A 17,785-nucleotide genomic window follows, 5' to 3' on the forward strand; every position below is an offset into this window, starting at 1 on the left:
GAGGAGATCCAAACAACAACAGCGTTGGACTTCGATCCATGCTTATCCCCAACAACAACGTTTTTCTGCCCACATATGGCAGTTTAAACTAATTGAACACTCTGGAACGCCATTTTTTTCATCTTATTCCAACCATTTATGCTACAATATATGTATATCAGGACGAATTAAGGGTGAAAAGAATGTGGCTAGCAGTTACTTATGGATAAGAAGCGATGGCTACAGAATAGAACCAAAAGAATGGAGATGGCGACGAAGGAAACGTCGTCAAGAATTAAATGATGGGGTGGCCTGAAAGTGCCAATAAAAGAATGAAATGAACATCGACCAAAGTCAAGTACTTGGGCATCCACTGAGGCTATACTCATTATTGTGTCTTAACTGTGGAAAATTCTTATAGGCAGCCTATCCAGCTATTGGTTTCTGAAAAGACCTGAGGGGACCTGCAATTAAGCCATACATTTGTAATTATGTTAGGTTTGAAATTCAACAATGGAGATGAATATATATCAATGCAGGACAGTAGATAGAATCGCAATCAATACAATCTTGCCTTCCTCCAAAAAGCTATATTATAATTTGACACCTACGTATGTATGTATTTTGTTGGCTAATTTCCTTTCGGCTTAAACGTTTTCTCGATCTCACTACATAGATTTCTTTTTTTCCCTACCAATATTATACTTCATGGATTGGAAAGTGAAAAGGTACACATTTTTCAAGGAAGGATCTACTTACCTTGACATGATGTGGCATGATCTTGATATCAAAGGGTACGTGCAGCCATGCCTCAGGTGGATGGTATAAAAAATTTTCTGCCTTGCTAGTATAAACATCTGCATATTGATGTATGTGATATGCGAAGGCAGATTCTTGACCCGTATCCGTGAGAAAGGTCGCACCAAATGAACTATTAAACATTTTCTTCATTGTATCTCGTGCATTCTGTCTCTCCTGACTCAGTTCTTTCAACAGAGATTTATACACATCACTTTTTCGGCCATTACCCACAATAGCATGCAATTTACCCAGAAGTTCTTGGATTATATGAAATTTTGCCTGGCATATGGAATGAAGAAAATAGAAAAGGTTTTAAACATGAACAAGACAAAAGATGATTAAAACGTCAATAACATCAATTCTTGGTTGGAATAAAAACGTCAAAGAATAGAATATATAACAAAGCTTAAGACAATCATAAGACAGGACATGAATTCTTGACGTAACTGCTGAAACCCTGTAAAGAAAAATCTTAGCGTAACATGCACATGTACCACAGCCAAGAATTGATGAAATTGAAGGGCCTCAATTGAAGAATATACCTGTTCGAAACGGTAGGAATCCTCATTTTGTATGCGTATTTCATTCTGCAATATAAACAAAAGATCAAATTTCTATCCCTTCATTTGTTGTAAAAAAGGGTCTAATAAGTCGAACAAAACAAAAGCTCAAGACCTGTTAGATTTAATATAAAATTAGAGGTTGAGTTAGATGCTTTTAAAATTTATGAACATATTGAACACAATCGGAAAATTTAATAACTAAACTTAAACTTAAAGTTATAATTTAACCAATCGAGTCAATCATAGAAACTAAAAGAAAATATCTTTCTACTACCACCATAATAATTAATAAAAAAAACAATGGCATAGATCAACTAGTTAACACATGCATCCTTGACCGAACAGTCAGGTGCTTGAAGTTTTGCCCTTTGGTTTACTCAAAAATAATTCAAAAAAAAAAAAAGATATAAAACAAGTAATTAAAAAGAAAAACATACTTCCAATTCATAAATGATTGCAGCAGTGCGCCAACCAGCTTTTGAAGGCCCCCTCAGATCACTAAAAAGGTGATCCCCAAAGTATATAACCTAGTTGAAAGAAACAGTCATGCTCAGACGCTCACAGACTACAGCATATGGAAAGCAATGTCCTCCAAATAACAACAAAAGAACATTGGCATTGCTTTTCATCAAACTACCTCAGGACCATTCCACTTGGAAATCTGAAGGAAAGACTTCAGGCAACCATGGTAATAAATTTTATTTGGAAGGAACGCATCCACCTTTGTAAAAGTCAAATTGTCTTTTTCTGTGTCATAACAACTAATGTTGAAGAGAATAAGTAGAAAGAAATAGTCAGTACCATATCTTCCATTTCTCTCTGTAAATAAGGTAAAACTCGTATGTAGACTGAAGAAAATATAATAATAATTGGCTATGTTAGCACAAAGAGAAAATTCAGTAATAGTATGACACTGCAATCGTATTATCAATAAGCTTAAAGTACTTCTTGTACTTGTGGAAGAGTAAATTTGATACATTTTTTATCTTAGGTTCACTATTAATATGTTTCATCAATAATGTGACATAAACACACGAACATGGCAAGAATTATTCATTCAGTCTTGAAGACGATTTACATTCATGATAATATAGATTGGTTATCAAAATGAAGTGTATTTCTGACTGGCACTTCACATGTGCAGGAGCCTTATGATAGAACAAATGTACTAACCGAAATGGATGCTCAGATGTGTAAAATTCTGGCTTATTTGCCTTAGCTATCACAACATCAAAGATTTCTCTCCAAGAATCCTTGTAACCCATAGAAGCCTGATAACAAACCACAACATTTTAAGCTCAAGATGATTAACTCAAAGAAATATTATCATCTTTTCAAAACAGAAACTTCATTGAAATAGTAAAAGCCCAAGAAAAGTCTCTAGACTAAATCCATTGAATGAAGATATACCTCCCAAATTAAATGCAATAATCTAGAACTATTAGTAGCAATTAAGCCAATTGTCCAGACTATTTCAGAAGACTCCTCCCAAACGTATTTCCCTCGTTAAAAACCCTCCTACTCCTGCCTAATCAAATTTTCCAAAAAATTGCTTTCGACCAAATCTTTAACCGACCATTAGATTTTCCTGTGAGTATATTGCCAGATAGCTACTGAACTAATTATTCTGGCACCCTTGAATCAAAGACCTAACAAGTACTGAATAATTTGAATACATTATACAAGTGAGAAATATCACGAATTTGGTCCAAATGGGCTTGTAGAAATAGGAGTATATTTTTTTCTAGATTAATCTTCAGAGAGAATTAAAGCTCCCGAATGTTTCATAACCCTTTGTTTTTTCACAATATTCGCAAATCCAAAAACAAATTTCTGTGGCTTCCCTTACAATATCAGATTACCATCATATAGTTTAGGCTGTTTGGAAGTTGAGAAGTCCCTACATACAACGTATGATACTCAAAAATTAGTTACCTCCAACATATAACGCATTCCACCATCCACAAAGTAAAATGGGGAGTTAGTCAGTAAAAAAAGTTTCTTCCCCTTCTCCTTCAGCATTGTGAGTAAGCGCAATAATCGCCCCTGTAAGGTTCAGTCATCACACTTAAGAACAAAGAACTCTTAGAAACAGTATTGGAGCATGCAATCAAAAACTATGCTTGAAAACATTTTCTATTCAACTAGAATTGATTGAGAAGTCAAAATTAACAATGGGAATAAAACCTAGATCCAAAGCCAATCGGACTAACATTGTTGACTAGGTAGGCATGAGGGTCAGCTATTATTTCTTTATGGGCCAGGCCACTTCGATGAACATACTGAATTGCCCGGTTCACATCTTGATAGATGTAGCAAGCATCAAATTCGAGCTTCGCATCAACAAAATGTTGCACAACATCCGCAATAAGGCATGCCTATTAATCACAAGGAAAAAAAATTATATAAGAATATGACTTGACAGGAGACAACAGAGATCTTAACGAAAAACTTAAAAGCTAAGGAAGACAAAACAAACTTATGTAAAACTGTCAAGTGATATGCAAAACTCTATAAGAAAATAGGAAGGAAAAAGTTAACACTTTGATACACTACAAACTCTCGAAGGGAATGGAAATAGAGGAAAAAAAGAAACAAACTAAATTAGGAGCACGTAGCTTTCCAATACAGATAACATCTTGCACATAGAAATCTACAAATGATTCCCTAAGCCAATATAGGCCTCAACTCTCATAAATCACAGATTGTTATTGGAACTCTAAGAATTTTTTGTTAAGGTAGAAATGTGGAGGAATGCGCAACCATTGATCCTACCAAACAATCCCCAGGAAGGTTGAAATAGTAAACATTTCATTCAATTCTCAGAGTCTATGTAAGTGTTTATGAAGCCCCATGGTGAAACCATTAAAATCAAAGCACGATAAACTTTTTTCACTAGCAAACCGACAGCTAGCATTCATTACCCTTGTTTTCTTCACCAGTATATTTCCCACTTGTTCAGTTCATGAATGACATAACATAGAACTGGAGGGGGGCGGGAGAAGCTGACAAACCTCACTGAAGCAAAAGAAATCCATCAGGCCAACAAGCCCACGAGCTTGGTCACGCCCAATATGTCGTGTGCCATATATCTCTTTGATTTCACTCGGGCTTAGCTGCATTGTGGGATTGAAAATAAAAAACTCAGTACAGAGAAAAATGACCAACTTTCATTGACAAAAAAATGATAGAATACGAGACATCCAAAAGGCCCATAAAAGGGAGCATCCATACATAAAGGGGCTCCAACTATTTCCTCTGGAACTTATTCTTTCATGTCGAGCTAGCATCATGCCAATCTCAGTTTATATAGTTATAAACTAAATAATTAAGCATACAAGTGACGAAAAGGTTCCAGCTCTACTAACTATCTTGATATACAAGACAGAATTTTCAATGAAAGAAGTAGAAACATATTTTTAAAAAGAACATAAATTAACGAAACAAGAAATGGATTATTACTGACTAAATCGATTCATGAACTGGATCGGAGGAAATAACTTTTAAAGAAAGAACGGGCATGATTCAACCTAAATCTTACTAATACAATGGGATTGACCTTGAATTATCCACTTGATACTTTAAATTTTTAAGTCATATGTTTCTTTCAAAATTTTCTCCTAGGTGCAAAAGTTCTTTCTGATCTATTCTTCCTTTTACTCTGTACTTTCTATTTCATTCTTGTGGCATGATTCTTGTAATAACTTTCCCTCCCATTCACAATATTTAAAGTTCATATAACCAACCAAGGAAATCTTCTCCCTTCAAATAATTAATATTTCAATATTTTCCTTGATAACAAATCTTCTTAAGAATGTACGCCAATGTTTACTAACAGCTAAGATATCAAGTCATAATATGCATCTCGTTTAACCCTCCGCTGTAGAACTTAAGGATATGACAAAGATCCAGCAAAATCAATAATATCCACAAGGTATATATAGGAATTTCTGTTAGAAGAATCAACAACTTCAGATTAATATATCGGCAGTATCAATACTCACCTTACGACGACCAAAGTAGCAACCATCCGGCTCAATAGAACCAAAAAAATCTAACTTCAAGAGGCAACCTTTGAGTTTATCATAGTAAAGGCCTCTAATGGGAAAGGTAGGGTCATACTTGAACTTCATGCAAGAATCAGGATATCTGAACTGAAATCGAAAGAACTACAAACATTGAGAAAGAACTGTTCTTGCAAGATAATGCAAGAAATGGAAATAGCACAGACTAACCTCATTAACCAAATGTTCTTTGGCAAGATCATAAATCAAGCACTGTAAATTGGCCGAGTAATGAGCGAGAGTGTAATCGTAGTCAAAACCATACACCTGAATGTTATCTAAGCTCAGGTTTTTGTTCACATAGATGCCTAGAGAATTGTGACATTGAGACCAAAAAATAATCAGGCATCATGAGATAAAAGATTTAAACGTCCGAAGCATCAAGAAACGAAGAAGAAAAAACCTTCAGGATTCAACTTCGGCATTGCCCTGAGCGCCTCGGGAATCTTGAGGAAGCTAAGTTTAGCAGCGTCAAATTCCTGACGGATCCTTCGGAGATCCTCATAATCGCGTTCTGCCTCAGCACCCGAAGCATAATCCTCCAATTTCAAGATTTTTGGTTCGCAAGTTGAAAGTGAGCTATGGCTTCTAAAACCTCTGCTAAACCCTAAAGAACAGATAATTCTCAAACGAAATAGTAATCAGTTTATCTCTCCACTACATTCAAAGAACACACAGCAAGAGATCAAGGGAGAAATGGAGGATCATTAAAAGAAAGAAGGCATACCATGTCGAGCTCCAGAAGCAAAGTTGGTTGAATACAACTGCGAAAATGTTTTGATGGAAAAACGAAGTGCACGAAACTTGTGAAAAGAGGCCATGAAAGTAGGTCGGTTGGCCTCAGCCTTGCATATAAGAAATCCAAAGACTCGAATCTGTGCTTTGTGTTTCTTTAGCGGAGACCTCCGCCGGTGGAAGCAGATTCTCTTGCAGCTGCTGTGCTTACAGGGGAGCGTGTAATGTTCAAAGAAGGCCGGAAAAGGCTCCGTGAAGCTATATAAGCAGGGTCCCAATCGATGTAAACAGCCGCCAAATTGACTACTACCGTGAACCACTAGTTAATATTTATTGCTTATAAAAATAAAAATAAAAATAAAAAAAAATATTCTAATTTCTTTTTTTATTTAAAGAATACTAATAAAAAAATTTGATATTATGATACAACAAATAATACATTTCCCCCACTTATTACCATCATCCTTCTTTTCCGTACCGCCTTTCACATTTTCTTCCAATGCCATAAATCAAATTAAAAGGAAAAATTAAAAAAAAAAAATAACACCAAAAATATTTTCGGAAATACGGCGTCGTTTAATTTCACGGCTGTACCGCGTCGTACCCGTAGTACGACAAATACCATCGAACGAACTTCTTCAACCCGGTTCGCAAATCGGTCGTCGGTTTATACCCGAGTTCAACCCGGGCCGAGCTTATATTCGCATGGGTGAAGGGAACGTCGCCGTTTCCAGGCATGTCCAGAATGTTCTTCTTCGCCTTCGTCTTCAGATGTTCCTCCAGAATACTGACCAGCGCCGGCACCGTCACCGGCGACGTGTTCCCCAAATTGAAGATCCGGTAAGCTGCCGGCCCCTTTTTTCTCCCACCCGATCCGGTACTCTTACCAGACGTGTCCAGGGAAGCCAAACACCCCTTCACAATATCGTCAATGTAGGTGAAATCCCTAGCCAGATCGACCTTATTTTTCCCGCGATAAACGGTAATCGGTTTTCCCTGAAGAATATTGCGCGTAAACGAAAAATACGCCATGTCGGGTCTTCCCCATGGGCCGTATACGGTGAAGAATCTCAACCCGGTAATGGACAAGCCGTAGATATGATTGTAAGTGTGGGTGATTTCCTCGCCGGCTTTTTTGGTAGCAGCGTAGAGACTCGCCGGCTGATCGGTCCGGTCCAATTCGGAGAAAGGAACTTTCTCGTTGAGGCCGTAGACGGAGCTGGAAGAAGCCCAAACAATAGCCGGTTGGGGATTGGCCGATTTGCAAGCCTCGAGAAGGGTAACGAGGCCTGCAATGTTGCTATGAACGTAGGAATTAGGATTCTCCATCGCGTACCTGACGCCGGCTTGGGCCGCTAAATGCATCACGTGGGTGAAAGCGACAATGTCGAGAAGCTTATCGAGTAAACGGGCATCGTTAACATCACCCTCAACGACGAACACGCCGTGACGATTAACGAGCGCCTTGCGCGCCTTTTTAAGGGAAGGGTCGTAGTAATTGTTGAAATTATCAAGGCCAACGACGCCATCACCACGGCGTTTGAGCGCTAGAGAAACATGGGTACCGACGAAACCGGAAGCGCCGGTGACGAGGACAGACATACCACCGGCGCGGTGGATCTCGGCAGAGGTACGGACTTGTTTCTCCCATTGAAGGCCGCCCCAGGAGGCAGAGAGATAGCGAGTACTAGAATCGACGAAGCTTTGGAAGCTGAGATAGGAGACGGTGAGGGCGATTAAAAAGAGAGCCCACAAGAACATGGTGCTGGTGGAGGCGAAGAAGCGGTAGAATTGACGGTTGATTCCATAGCTTCTGTGATCGATTTTGAACTTGCCAGGGGTGGAAGGGAAGAGCTCTTCATCCAATGTTGGCATGATGTTTGTGTTTGTTTTGGGGGAAATCCGAAAGAAAATAAAGGGAAAAGAGAAAGAAAAAAGAAAGGATTATATGGAATCGGGGAGAGGCAGAGAGGGAAAATGGTGGAAATGCTATTTATAGGGAGACACGATTGGGGTGGAAATGGATGAGATATATATAATAGGGAGGAGAAGAAAAAGGAAGAAGGAAGAAGGGTTTCCTATTTGGTATTGTCTATTATGGTTTCAGGAAGTGTCCGCCATTCAAATTTTGGAGCTCCATATCGCGTCTTAGTTGACACACAAGGATAAAAACAAAACATGTCTCTTTTATTTTAACATCAACCAAGTATATTTGCCGGTCTTGGACTGCAAGAGACGAGAGATTCTAGGAACTACCAAATGGATTCATCAATTAATTGCCTATTCCCCCCACCTCATTATATCAATTGGGCTCCTAATTAGTATTTAATATCATGGGTCATCGTCGTCGTGTTTGTTTAAGAAGTGTGGTCTATGGTCGTATCATTTTTTTGTTTTTCTTTATTATTTTAATGGTGTATAGCTTTTTTACTGTATTTTCTAAATGATAATCATGTCTATGCTTGATAAACCTAAAATACCTAAAAATATACTACAGGGAATGCCACCAATTGTCAACTTCTTTACCTATGAAATTACGTCTAGACCCTATTAGACTTGAATCGCCTGAAAATGTACTAGGAGATATGACTAATTGTCAAATCCTCACTACCCAAAAAATTATATATTATGTCATTGTGTTGTGTTGAGCATATATTATCCGAATATAGGCGATATGATTTCAAATTGACGGAGTGGTGTGGTGGGTAAAGAATTAGAAGCGAGATTTGGGCTGGAGTAAGGTGTTGAATGACAGCCCAAATGAGTGAAATAGAATATGTATTGTTTTGGAAGTTGAGGACATGTGAGAAGTGGTTAGTGGGGCGGTAGTGGGAGAAATGGGGCTGTGTCTGCTTTACGTAATATTATTGGACACTGCATTCTCCTTCAGTGGAGTGGGTGAATATCTGTCTCTCATATTTTATGACAATCTATTCTTTCATAACTGATTTATTAATAAATTTGTGAAATGCGAATACAATACATGGTAGAAATTAACCTTCATCAACCAAACCATTATAGCAAGCTTACTTATTACATATTAATTCGTTACAATACCACATTTTTAATTATCACCCTCATTTTCCATGCCCGCCTCCATACCCCGACCCGTATCCTCCACCATAGCCTGACCCTCCACCACCGCGACCACCCGATCCAGAACCCGCTCGAGACCCGGCATATGAGCCTGCTTCAGATCCAGAATCAGAACCCGACCCAGAAGAAGAAGAACTAGAACTCGAACTTGAGCTCGAACTTGAACTTGATCCAGAGCCAGAGCCGGAGCCGGAACCACTTCCACCAAGTCCAATGCCTATTCCAGCTCCAATCCCAACGCCAACCCCACCCAGGTCAAGGCCCAAATCCTTCCTGGCCACGCGGCTCTCGGACACCACAAGAAGGGACGAAACAAGCATTGCAGCAAGAAGCAGGGACTTCCAACTACCCATTATTATTGGTTAATCAAAAGCAGTGTAGGAAGAGGAAATTGAAGCAAATGTTGGAGATGGCAGTTCTGTTTGTGAGGTTAAAGTGAGGAGAAGTATTGGTATTTATAGGGTTATGGGCGCAGAGGAAGGAAGGGGCAGGGCGGAGCATGCGCATAGATGGCAACATGCACTAGTGGAGTAGCATGCGCAAGCTGATCTCCAATGCCTTTTTCCCCCTCACTATCTTTTGTTTCGTTTGGAATATTCTGGAACAAATATTTAGGTGTAATTCCATATTGTGTGGTGAGGCTATGCTCACATTGCATATCTTTGTTGGGTGGACATTTTGAGAAGGTGGTGGCTGAGATTTGCATCCACAAAACCACCATACCTATCATCTCGACAGCTCATAATTTGCTTAGGTTTGGTCGGTCTCTCCACTGGTTTTTCATTCATTTTCCACTTCATTATTTATATTACATTCTTTCAACTCACTTTTTGGTGATATTGATTCGTTCCTTATATCAAAATCGATTCGGTGTTAGATGAACACGACTCTCCACAATGGTATGATATTGTCCACTTTGAATATAAGTTCTCACGGCTTTGCTTCTGGAGAATGGAGAGAGTATTCCTTGATTATAAACCTGTCATCATTCCTTAAATTAGCCGATGTGTGACTTTCATCATCCAACACCTCCCCTAGAACAAAGTGTGTCTCCCTTTAATTGAGGCTTGATTCCTTTGGAGTCTTAGTCATTTTTTACTGCCTTCGAAGAGGCTTGGCTCCTTTTCTTTTGGAGTCCTTTGTTCGATATTTGAGGATTTACCAATCTATTGGCACAAATATGTTTAAGGCATGACTCTGATACCAACAGTTGAGAGTGAGTCCCATATTGGTTAATTTAGGGAATGATCACGAGTTTATAAGTAAAGAAATGCATCTCTATTGGTATGAGGCCTTTTAGGGAAACCCAAAACAAAGTCATGAGAGCTTATATTCAAAGTGGGCAATATTATACCATCATGGAGAGTCGTGATTCCTAACAAGGTATCATCAGAGTCATGCCCTAAACTTAACCATGACGAACAAAGATTGTGAGCCTCAAAAGTGTAATAAAAAAGTGACTAAAGTGTCGAACAAATGGTTACTTTGTTCGAGAGCTTTAAAGAAAGAAATCGAGCCTCGATTAAGGGAGGTTTATAGTATATTGGATTGTTGGGAGTGAGTCCAACATTGACTAATTTAGGGAATGCTTATAGTATATTAGATTGTTCGGAGTGACTTTACATTGACTAATTTAAGGAATGATCATAAGCTTATAATTAAGTATGAGAGTTGAGCTTATGCTCAAAGTGAACAATATTATCACGATGAGAGTCGTAATTTTTAACACTATATTATTAGTGTTACGAAGTTTCATAATGATATGATATTATTCCTTTGGAGTATAATACACCATTTTTCTTCTACTAATTATTTGAACTTGAACGACAAGAGAAAATCATAAGCTGCTTACATAATGACATAAACTATTTATAGTTACTAATACCATCCGTAGCTGTGGTTTTTATTCGATGTCCTAATTTTGGTCTTTGACTCTTTGGTCTCAGTTGTTCCCCCCTTCGCCGTATCCACGTCCCTCGCCATAGCCACGACCCTCCCCATAACCCTCTCTACCGGAGCCCTCGCCATAGCCACGACCTTCACCATAACCCTCTCCGCGGCCGCCACCACCACCACCGCCATAGCCCGAACCACCATTCCTGTAATTCCTTCCCGAATCCGAGCCTCCACGTGACCCAGCGTAAGAGCCAGCATAGGAACCAGCTTCTGAGCCTGCACCGGAGCCTCCATAGCTAGAGCTTGACGACTGTGACGACGAATACGACCCAGAACCAGAACCCGAGCCACTTCCACTGCCACTTCCACTTCCACTTCCACCGCCTAAGCCCAAGCCCAAGCCAACACCAAGGCCAACTCCCAAGCCACCAAGGTCAAGACCCAGGTCCTTCCTGGCCACACGGCCTTGTGACTCAATCGCAGACATACAGACCACGAAGCAAAGAACAGCAATTGACCTGATGGAAGTCATTTTGTGAAATGTCATTAGATGTGTACATTGCAAAATTGGATGAGGTATTTATAGCATACAATGGAGGCATGGGGGTGAGTGTAAATCCTTGCTGTACCATTGTTTTGTCTTTTTGTGGCTGAAAGCGGCCGAGGTTCCGGTTCAGATTTGGACAACCCACTAATCAGTAAGGTGGCAGTATGCTAATCTTTACTACGGGCAAAACCACACAAAATTACATTATTAATTTTCAAATTAAGGTTCAAATTCTCGCATTGTTGATAATGCTTATTGATTGCTAATTAATTAATTATAAGATAACCCTCCATGAACTTAGTGGACGACTCTGATTGTATTTATTATTATATCATTTTAATAAATTAAACAACTTCCCACGTTTTAAACAATCTCCAATACGTCACCATTACTTTTCATATTTTATCTTATTTTTATATACTATTCTAGTTTACCACATATATCATATTTGATATTTTATTATACGCAAATATTTAGATATCTTTCTATATATTGTTTTTTTTTTCTTTCATTTATTACTTTTTTTTTTATATGATTGTAATTTATTTGATTATAAATAAGATAACTTTCCCGCCATGCAAACATTCTCAACTAAAATAAATGAAATGATATTTTTAAGTTCAAAATAATTTAAAATAACATATAAATCACACTATATTTTTCATTCAATTATCGATAGAAATTTGAACTTAATAAATATATAAATGTAATTATTTGGATCATTAATTTTGTTTGATGGGTGTAGATATCAGATATTAGTTAATGTCTAAAAGTGTTAGAAATATTGTTTATGAGAATTTTATTTGATTTAATAAGTATTTAAATGGCTGTAATTATAAATTAAAATTAGTATTATTTAAGATATGGATATATAAATAAATTCATTAATCAATTAAAAAGTAAATAATTGAATTTAATTACTATGAATAATTAAACAGTAGTGAATATATAGGGTTTAAAAGAGGTATATTTGGCATATAAAATTGATAAAAGTCTACATTAATATAGTTTGAAACATACAAAAACATGAAAATCTTAGAACAATTTAACGGCTACTAAAACACGCACACTGACACGAATCATCATCTTTATTTAAATACATAAAACTAAGATGATCTAGATCAATACGACGTCGTATAACTATTGTTTTTTATTTCATTTTTTTAGTTGCCTCCGCCATAACCGCGACCCTCGCCATAGCCATGACCTTCCCCGTATCCTTCTCCTCCGCCGTTGCCGCTTCCTCTGCCCGAACCTCCGCCGTATCCCGAGCCAGATCCCGACCCTCCATTCCTGTTTCGGCCAGAAGCTGAGCCTGCCCGAGACCCTGCGTATGAGCCAGCTTCAGACCCAGCTCCGGACCCGGACCCTGAGCCTGCCCGAGACCCAGCGTAAGAGCCAGCTTCAGAGCCAGCTCCGGACCCGGACCCTGAGCTCGAGGAGTACGATGATGATGATGAAGATGAGCTGGAGCCAGATCCGGATCCGGATCCGGATCCAGAACCGGATCCGGAGCCACTGCCACCTAAGCCTAGGCCTATTCCGGTTCCAATTCCAACACCGAGTCCTCCAAGGTCAAGGCCGAGATCCTTCCTGGCCACTCGAGCTTGAGAGACAATGGCGGAGAAAGAGAGTAAGAAGCAAACAACAATGAGGGAGTTGATTGAAGCCATTGATTAGAGAATTATGGGTTTGTTTTAAAACTTCTGAAGGTTTTGTGGTGGGAATTGGGGAGAGTAGAGAGGGGTATTTATAGTAAATTGTTGAAGCTGAGGTGGCCACTGCAAAAAGCTACCGGCGGCAACTTCTGCGGCTGAGAATGCCCCAAATGGTTTAAAGGGTATGGCGTATTGACACGTGTTAAGATTGATTCGCTTGGAGGATATGGAGAATGGAAAGTGGATATCATTATTGAATAATATTGGTTGCCGACGCCCTCTCCCTCGGTTTGCCCACTAAGTTTAGTGGACTCCAATCCGATACCCGTTCATGGATGTCGTGTCTATCTAATAAAACAAATGAGGGATTTAGTTGAATATATGGTAGCCACTTTCATTCACCTCTGGGCGAATCTATGTGGCCTAGCGCGATTCGAGAGCACTTGTGTCTACCGTCGGTGCTTGACTGCATCACGTGGTTCCAAATTAGTGTCCGACTCGATGATCGCCGCTCGGCTAAAGATACAATAGTATACCAACTTCATTGACTTTTTTACACTAAATAGGTATCCAGCCTCATACATGATCTTACGACTTATAGCGTAAAAGTTTCCTTGATATTAAAATATTTTATTTTAAGGTTAGATTGTTTGGTGACATTAGTCAAGATGCCCGTAAGCTGACACAAAACTCTTACGACTATAAAAAATGATAATGTTTTTTAGACTCATTTGAGGTCTAATAAATATTTACGTTCAGTTCAATGTTTTTTTTTCAATATGTTGATTATATAAGCGATTTAGTTGTTAAATGTCAAATTAAAAGTAAAGGTTTTCTAAAAAAATTTAAAAAAAATATGCATGTATGATCGATATTACATAAGTTTGATATTAAAACTATTAGGAACTATGGACCTCCACAATAGTATGATATTGAACACATAAAGCTTATGATCATCTCCTTAATTAGCCATGTATGACTCCATCCCAATAATTTTTCCGGTCATAGAAGCCTCCCCTAAGACCTATGGAACCTTCGAGCTCCTCTTAATCGAGACTACACTTCTTTCTCTAGAGCCCTTGAACAAAGCACACCTAAAATCTACTGTAACGACCCAAATCCACCGCTAGCAGTCCTTTTTGAGCTTTCCCTAGAGCCCTTGAACAAAGCACACCTAAGACCTACCTACTGTAACGACCCATAACGACCCAGATCCACCGCTCTAGCAGATATTGTCGTCTTTGGGCTTTCCCTAGAGCCCTTGAACAAAGCACACCTAAGACCTACTGTAACGACCCATAACGACCCAGATCCACCGCTCTAGCAGATATTGTCCTCTACCAATGTGGGACATCACATCTACGTTTTTGTTCGACATTTGAGGATTGAATTAAGGGGGTAAGAATCTTTTAGGTGGGAGCCAATGAAATAAAGTAGGGTTGTAGAAATGTCAATATAAATGTCCACGAAAATGACCACAGAGAAAAAAACATGAACTTGATGAATCCCTTACGCATTTGCATGAAACTCCTATAACAACACATAGTCAACTCATATAAACACAACAAAGTTCACACTTTTAATTAACACTAAATAGGAACCAAATTTTATTCAGTACTTCATACAAAGATATTATCAGATTCAAACTGGGTGGAAGAACAAAGCAAGAACATAATCAGGGATTCATCATCATCCATAGCCTTTATTCATCTATCTGCAAAAATAAGACGACGATTATCCTTATTTCATAACATTTTTTATCTCAGTTTTCGCCGTCATTCCCATAACCATGCCCCTCGCCGTACCCATGCCCCTCTCCATATCCTTCACTGCCGCCAGAGCCGCTTCCCCTGCCAGAACCCGCACCATATCCTGACCCCGACCCCGACCCAGATCCAGATCCCCTGTTTCTGTTTCTACCCGATCCGGACCCAGCGTACGAACCAGCTTCGGACCCAGCGTCAGAGCCAGAGCTGGAGCTTGAGGAGTGCGATGACGAAGCAGAACTGGACCCAGATCCGGAACCTGAGCCACTGCCACCTAACCCCAACCCCACGCCGGTGCCAATACCGACGCCAACTCCGCCGAGGTCGAGGCCCAAATCCATCCTGGCGATGCGGCTTTCTGATACAATGACGGACAGAGCAAGTAGCAAAGCGAGAATGGAAACAGCCCTGATGGAAGCCATTTGTGTGGAAGGAAGAATCAGAACTCAAAAGGGAAGGTTTGTACTGAATCAAGCTCTGTTTTTTTGGGGAAAGCAAGAAGGGGGTATCGAAGGTATTTATAGTTTGTTTTCGAATTCTCTGGAAGACATCGATGATTTGGACAAGTGTTCATAGACAGTGGCCTGGCCGCCCCCCCACCCACTGAGAGCTTAGTGGAATTCCAACACTGGTGGGTTTGAAAATTGAATGATAAATTTTCATATTCGAAGCTAAAAAAACAGAGGAACAAAATAAAATGAAACAAAAACCAAAGAATTTAAATTAAGATGGATGAAAATATACATAGGAGGTCAGAAGGATGCTTACGAGAAATCAAAAAGAATGATACAGGCAAAATTCTGCAAAAAGCAATAAAATGAAAGCGCAAAAACTGGCCGGAAATGGGTGTCGTCGCGGCCGTACTGAGGCTAACTCCGGAACTGCTTGACGACGGAGGAGAGGAACAAGATGAGGTGAGCGAGGAAGAGTAAAAGAGAGGCAAGGATGAGGAAAACGCCGAGCTTCCACCATTTCGCCTGCAGAGTTTTGAGAAACCCTGTTTTGCAGGAGAAGCAATTGTAGCACAAATTTCCCCTGTCATTGTCCCATAAATTGCACTCACTTACGTATGGGCTTGATGGGTTTGGTACTCCTTCCTTCTTCGTCCAGAACGTTGCGTTTACATATTCCATTTCGCAGATTGTTGCCGGCGTGCAGCACCCGGCCTAGCACATAAACACGCACGCATACACATCTTAATTCGAAACAGAGTTACAAAACATGGGATTATTGTGGAAACTATAAGGAGGATTGTTGTTTTACCTCAATGGAGGTCAGCTTCTTGAGACTAAAGTCGTAGGATTTAAGCATCAGAGTTCTGGAGACCAAATCATCACAGGCGCCGGTGTCATAAATACAAGATTTAATGTCCTGCCAATGGGCTTCGTCGAAGACCTTCAATCTGAGCCACTTGGGGGAGGCGGCAACAGAGCGGCTCTCCATTTTATACGCACCCACAAGCGCAAGCCCAATTATGAAGATCAGCAACAATGGCACCATGACGATGAGAAGCCCCAAAACAGGGTGGCGAGACCTGAGGAAAACGACGCCATTGCTGATCAGAAACAAGAATATGAGGGCAATGCCGATCTCCACCTGGAAACTGGGCAGCTTCAGAATGCTCTCGCAGTCGGAGTATCTGACGTAGAATATCCACACGATAAACCCCAATATTGGGATCGAGAATATCAGCGTCATTGTGGCCAACGCCTTGTCCAAGTTGTTTATTTCAAGAAATGGGTTTTTGTTTTTTGTCGCCGGGACATCGCCGCCGCCGCTGCCCCCGGCTTCTTTGTCTGTGCAGGGCTTGTCTTCAACCGGCACGATTGCAACGGCTTCCTCTGCAACGACGTTTGCATTGTTATTCTCTGCCATTGTTATTGATTAGAAAGTAAAGATGGCACCCAATCCAGCAATGTAAGTAATGATATATATAGATGAGATGATATGCGTGTGATTAATGTGTAATAATTATGAGTTTTTGTTATAACAAGTCAAAGGTGGGAGGTTTCATGGTTTTGAGGAGATGAGAAATAGTAGGAGTAAGCTTAGAACTAGTTTACTCGAGCTATTTTGACGACTCCAAATAAAAATCTTTATTTATGAATTTATTGACACAGTCCAAAACTTTAACTATATCTTCTTTACTTCCCATAAGTTAGGAGATTAATGATATTTTGAAATGCAATTACACTCCATTTAATAATTTTTGTTTCAGGGTGAAATAATGGCACATGTTATGTAGATTATTTTCCTGGAATAATGGCTTCTCTGGATTTACCTGTTCGTCATGTTCCTCCTCTTCGTCTTCACCATCTTCGCCTTCACACCGTCCCTGCCAACAACAACGGCGCTCGAAAAGTCCTCTCCAATAGAGGCTACAAGGAGTACATGCTCAGCGATTACTCTCAATAGCTCAAGAATTCAACTCTCAGTTGACATGGTTTTGGTGGACGGTCATACACCACATATTGATCCAATGTGAAATAGTAAAAGACTTATCTAAGATGAAAACATGTAAAAAGGGGAAGGGTGGGTTTGGAACAGCCATGCAACTATGAACAACAGGTCTGGACAAGCTAGACCAAGACATCTGTCACAAGCAACACACCTTGGACTGCTCATCTGTCACCGGCAACACACCTTGGACAAGCAAGGCCAGGACATCTGTCACAAGCAA

The 17,785-nt window shown here is 39.7% G+C and overlaps 6 protein-coding genes across 8 annotated transcripts; all 6 read right to left on the reverse strand.

Annotated features, from left to right (window-relative positions):
- Positions 1–92: 92 nt before the first annotated feature.
- On the reverse strand, positions 93–6,439 carry LOC111779864 (5'-nucleotidase domain-containing protein DDB_G0275467). Its single transcript, XM_023660040.1, has 13 exons — positions 6,135–6,439; positions 5,811–6,014; positions 5,579–5,715; positions 5,348–5,497; positions 4,358–4,459; positions 3,557–3,721; positions 3,279–3,389; positions 2,517–2,614; positions 1,981–2,104; positions 1,781–1,870; positions 1,323–1,367; positions 739–1,059; positions 93–443 (listed from the first exon to the last, which is right to left on the reverse strand). The coding sequence occupies exons 1-13, from the start codon at positions 6,226–6,228 to the stop codon at positions 414–416; spliced, it is 1,671 nt and encodes a 556-aa protein (XP_023515808.1). The 5' UTR covers positions 6,229–6,439; the 3' UTR covers positions 93–413.
- A 112-nt stretch (positions 6,440–6,551) lies between these two features.
- LOC111779867 (UDP-glucuronate 4-epimerase 1-like) lies at positions 6,552–8,233 on the reverse strand. Its single transcript, XM_023660044.1, has one exon. It carries the CDS (start codon positions 8,015–8,017, stop codon positions 6,725–6,727), a length of 1,293 nt encoding a protein of 430 aa, XP_023515812.1. The 5' UTR covers positions 8,018–8,233; the 3' UTR covers positions 6,552–6,724.
- An 827-nt stretch (positions 8,234–9,060) lies between these two features.
- Positions 9,061–9,658, reverse strand: LOC111779875 (counting factor 45-1-like). Its single transcript, XM_023660054.1, has one exon. It carries the CDS (start codon positions 9,589–9,591, stop codon positions 9,220–9,222), a length of 372 nt encoding a protein of 123 aa, XP_023515822.1. The 5' UTR covers positions 9,592–9,658; the 3' UTR covers positions 9,061–9,219.
- A 1,326-nt stretch (positions 9,659–10,984) lies between these two features.
- LOC111779874 (putative glycine-rich cell wall structural protein 1) lies at positions 10,985–11,672 on the reverse strand. The gene has a single exon (XM_023660052.1). The coding sequence runs from the start codon at positions 11,664–11,666 to the stop codon at positions 11,181–11,183; it is 486 nt and encodes a 161-aa protein (XP_023515820.1). The 5' UTR covers positions 11,667–11,672; the 3' UTR covers positions 10,985–11,180.
- A 956-nt stretch (positions 11,673–12,628) lies between these two features.
- LOC111779872 (putative glycine-rich cell wall structural protein 1) lies at positions 12,629–15,575 on the reverse strand. 3 transcript variants are annotated; one of them, XM_023660050.1, is made up of 2 exons: positions 15,276–15,575; positions 12,629–13,084 (listed from the first exon to the last, which is right to left on the reverse strand). In XM_023660050.1, the coding sequence occupies exons 1-2, from the start codon at positions 15,525–15,527 to the stop codon at positions 12,845–12,847; spliced, it is 492 nt and encodes a 163-aa protein (XP_023515818.1). In that variant the 5' UTR covers positions 15,528–15,575; the 3' UTR covers positions 12,629–12,844. The 3 variants fall into 3 exon arrangements, with proteins under 3 accessions (XP_023515818.1, XP_023515819.1, XP_023515817.1); XM_023660051.1 differs by lacking the exon at positions 15,276–15,575 and having other exon boundaries at positions 12,629–12,996; positions 13,057–13,397; XM_023660049.1 differs by lacking the exon at positions 15,276–15,575 and having other exon boundaries at positions 12,629–13,397.
- Positions 15,576–15,974: 399 nt separating this feature from the next.
- Positions 15,975–17,026, reverse strand: LOC111779870 (tetraspanin-15-like). The gene is made up of 2 exons (XM_023660047.1): positions 16,369–17,026; positions 15,975–16,271 (listed from the first exon to the last, which is right to left on the reverse strand). The coding sequence occupies exons 1-2, from the start codon at positions 16,978–16,980 to the stop codon at positions 15,975–15,977; spliced, it is 909 nt and encodes a 302-aa protein (XP_023515815.1). The 5' UTR covers positions 16,981–17,026.
- Between the last annotated feature and the right edge of the window lie 759 nt (positions 17,027–17,785).

This window comes from Cucurbita pepo, chromosome LG18 (genome assembly GCF_002806865.2).
Source record: "Cucurbita pepo subsp. pepo cultivar mu-cu-16 chromosome LG18, ASM280686v2, whole genome shotgun sequence".
Taxonomy (NCBI): Eukaryota; Viridiplantae; Streptophyta; class Magnoliopsida; order Cucurbitales; family Cucurbitaceae; genus Cucurbita; species Cucurbita pepo.

Excerpts from the sequence above, each read along its gene's own strand:
- LOC111779864 (XM_023660040.1), bottom strand. The coding sequence starts at position 6,228 with ATGGCCTCTTTTCACAAGTTTCGTGCACTTCGTTTTTCCATCAAAACA. Across the intron at positions 4,460-5,347 it reads GCTACTTTGGTCGTCGTAAG|CTAAGCCCGAGTGAAATCAA; the intron begins GTGAGTATTGAT and ends CCCACAATGCAG. Across the intron at positions 3,722-4,357 it reads ATTTCTTTTGCTTCAGTGAG|GCATGCCTTATTGCGGATGT; the intron begins GTTTGTCAGCTT and ends TGTGATTAATAG.
- LOC111779867 (XM_023660044.1), bottom strand. The coding sequence starts at position 8,017 with ATGCCAACATTGGATGAAGAGCTCTTCCCTTCCACCCCTGGCAAGTTC.
- LOC111779875 (XM_023660054.1), bottom strand. The coding sequence starts at position 9,591 with ATGGGTAGTTGGAAGTCCCTGCTTCTTGCTGCAATGCTTGTTTCGTCC.
- LOC111779874 (XM_023660052.1), bottom strand. The coding sequence starts at position 11,666 with ATGACTTCCATCAGGTCAATTGCTGTTCTTTGCTTCGTGGTCTGTATG.
- LOC111779872 (XM_023660049.1), bottom strand. The coding sequence starts at position 13,354 with ATGGCTTCAATCAACTCCCTCATTGTTGTTTGCTTCTTACTCTCTTTC.
- LOC111779870 (XM_023660047.1), bottom strand. The coding sequence starts at position 16,980 with ATGGCAGAGAATAACAATGCAAACGTCGTTGCAGAGGAAGCCGTTGCA. Across the intron at positions 16,272-16,368 it reads AGAAGCTGACCTCCATTGAG|GCCGGGTGCTGCACGCCGGC; the intron begins GTAAAACAACAA and ends TTTATGTGCTAG.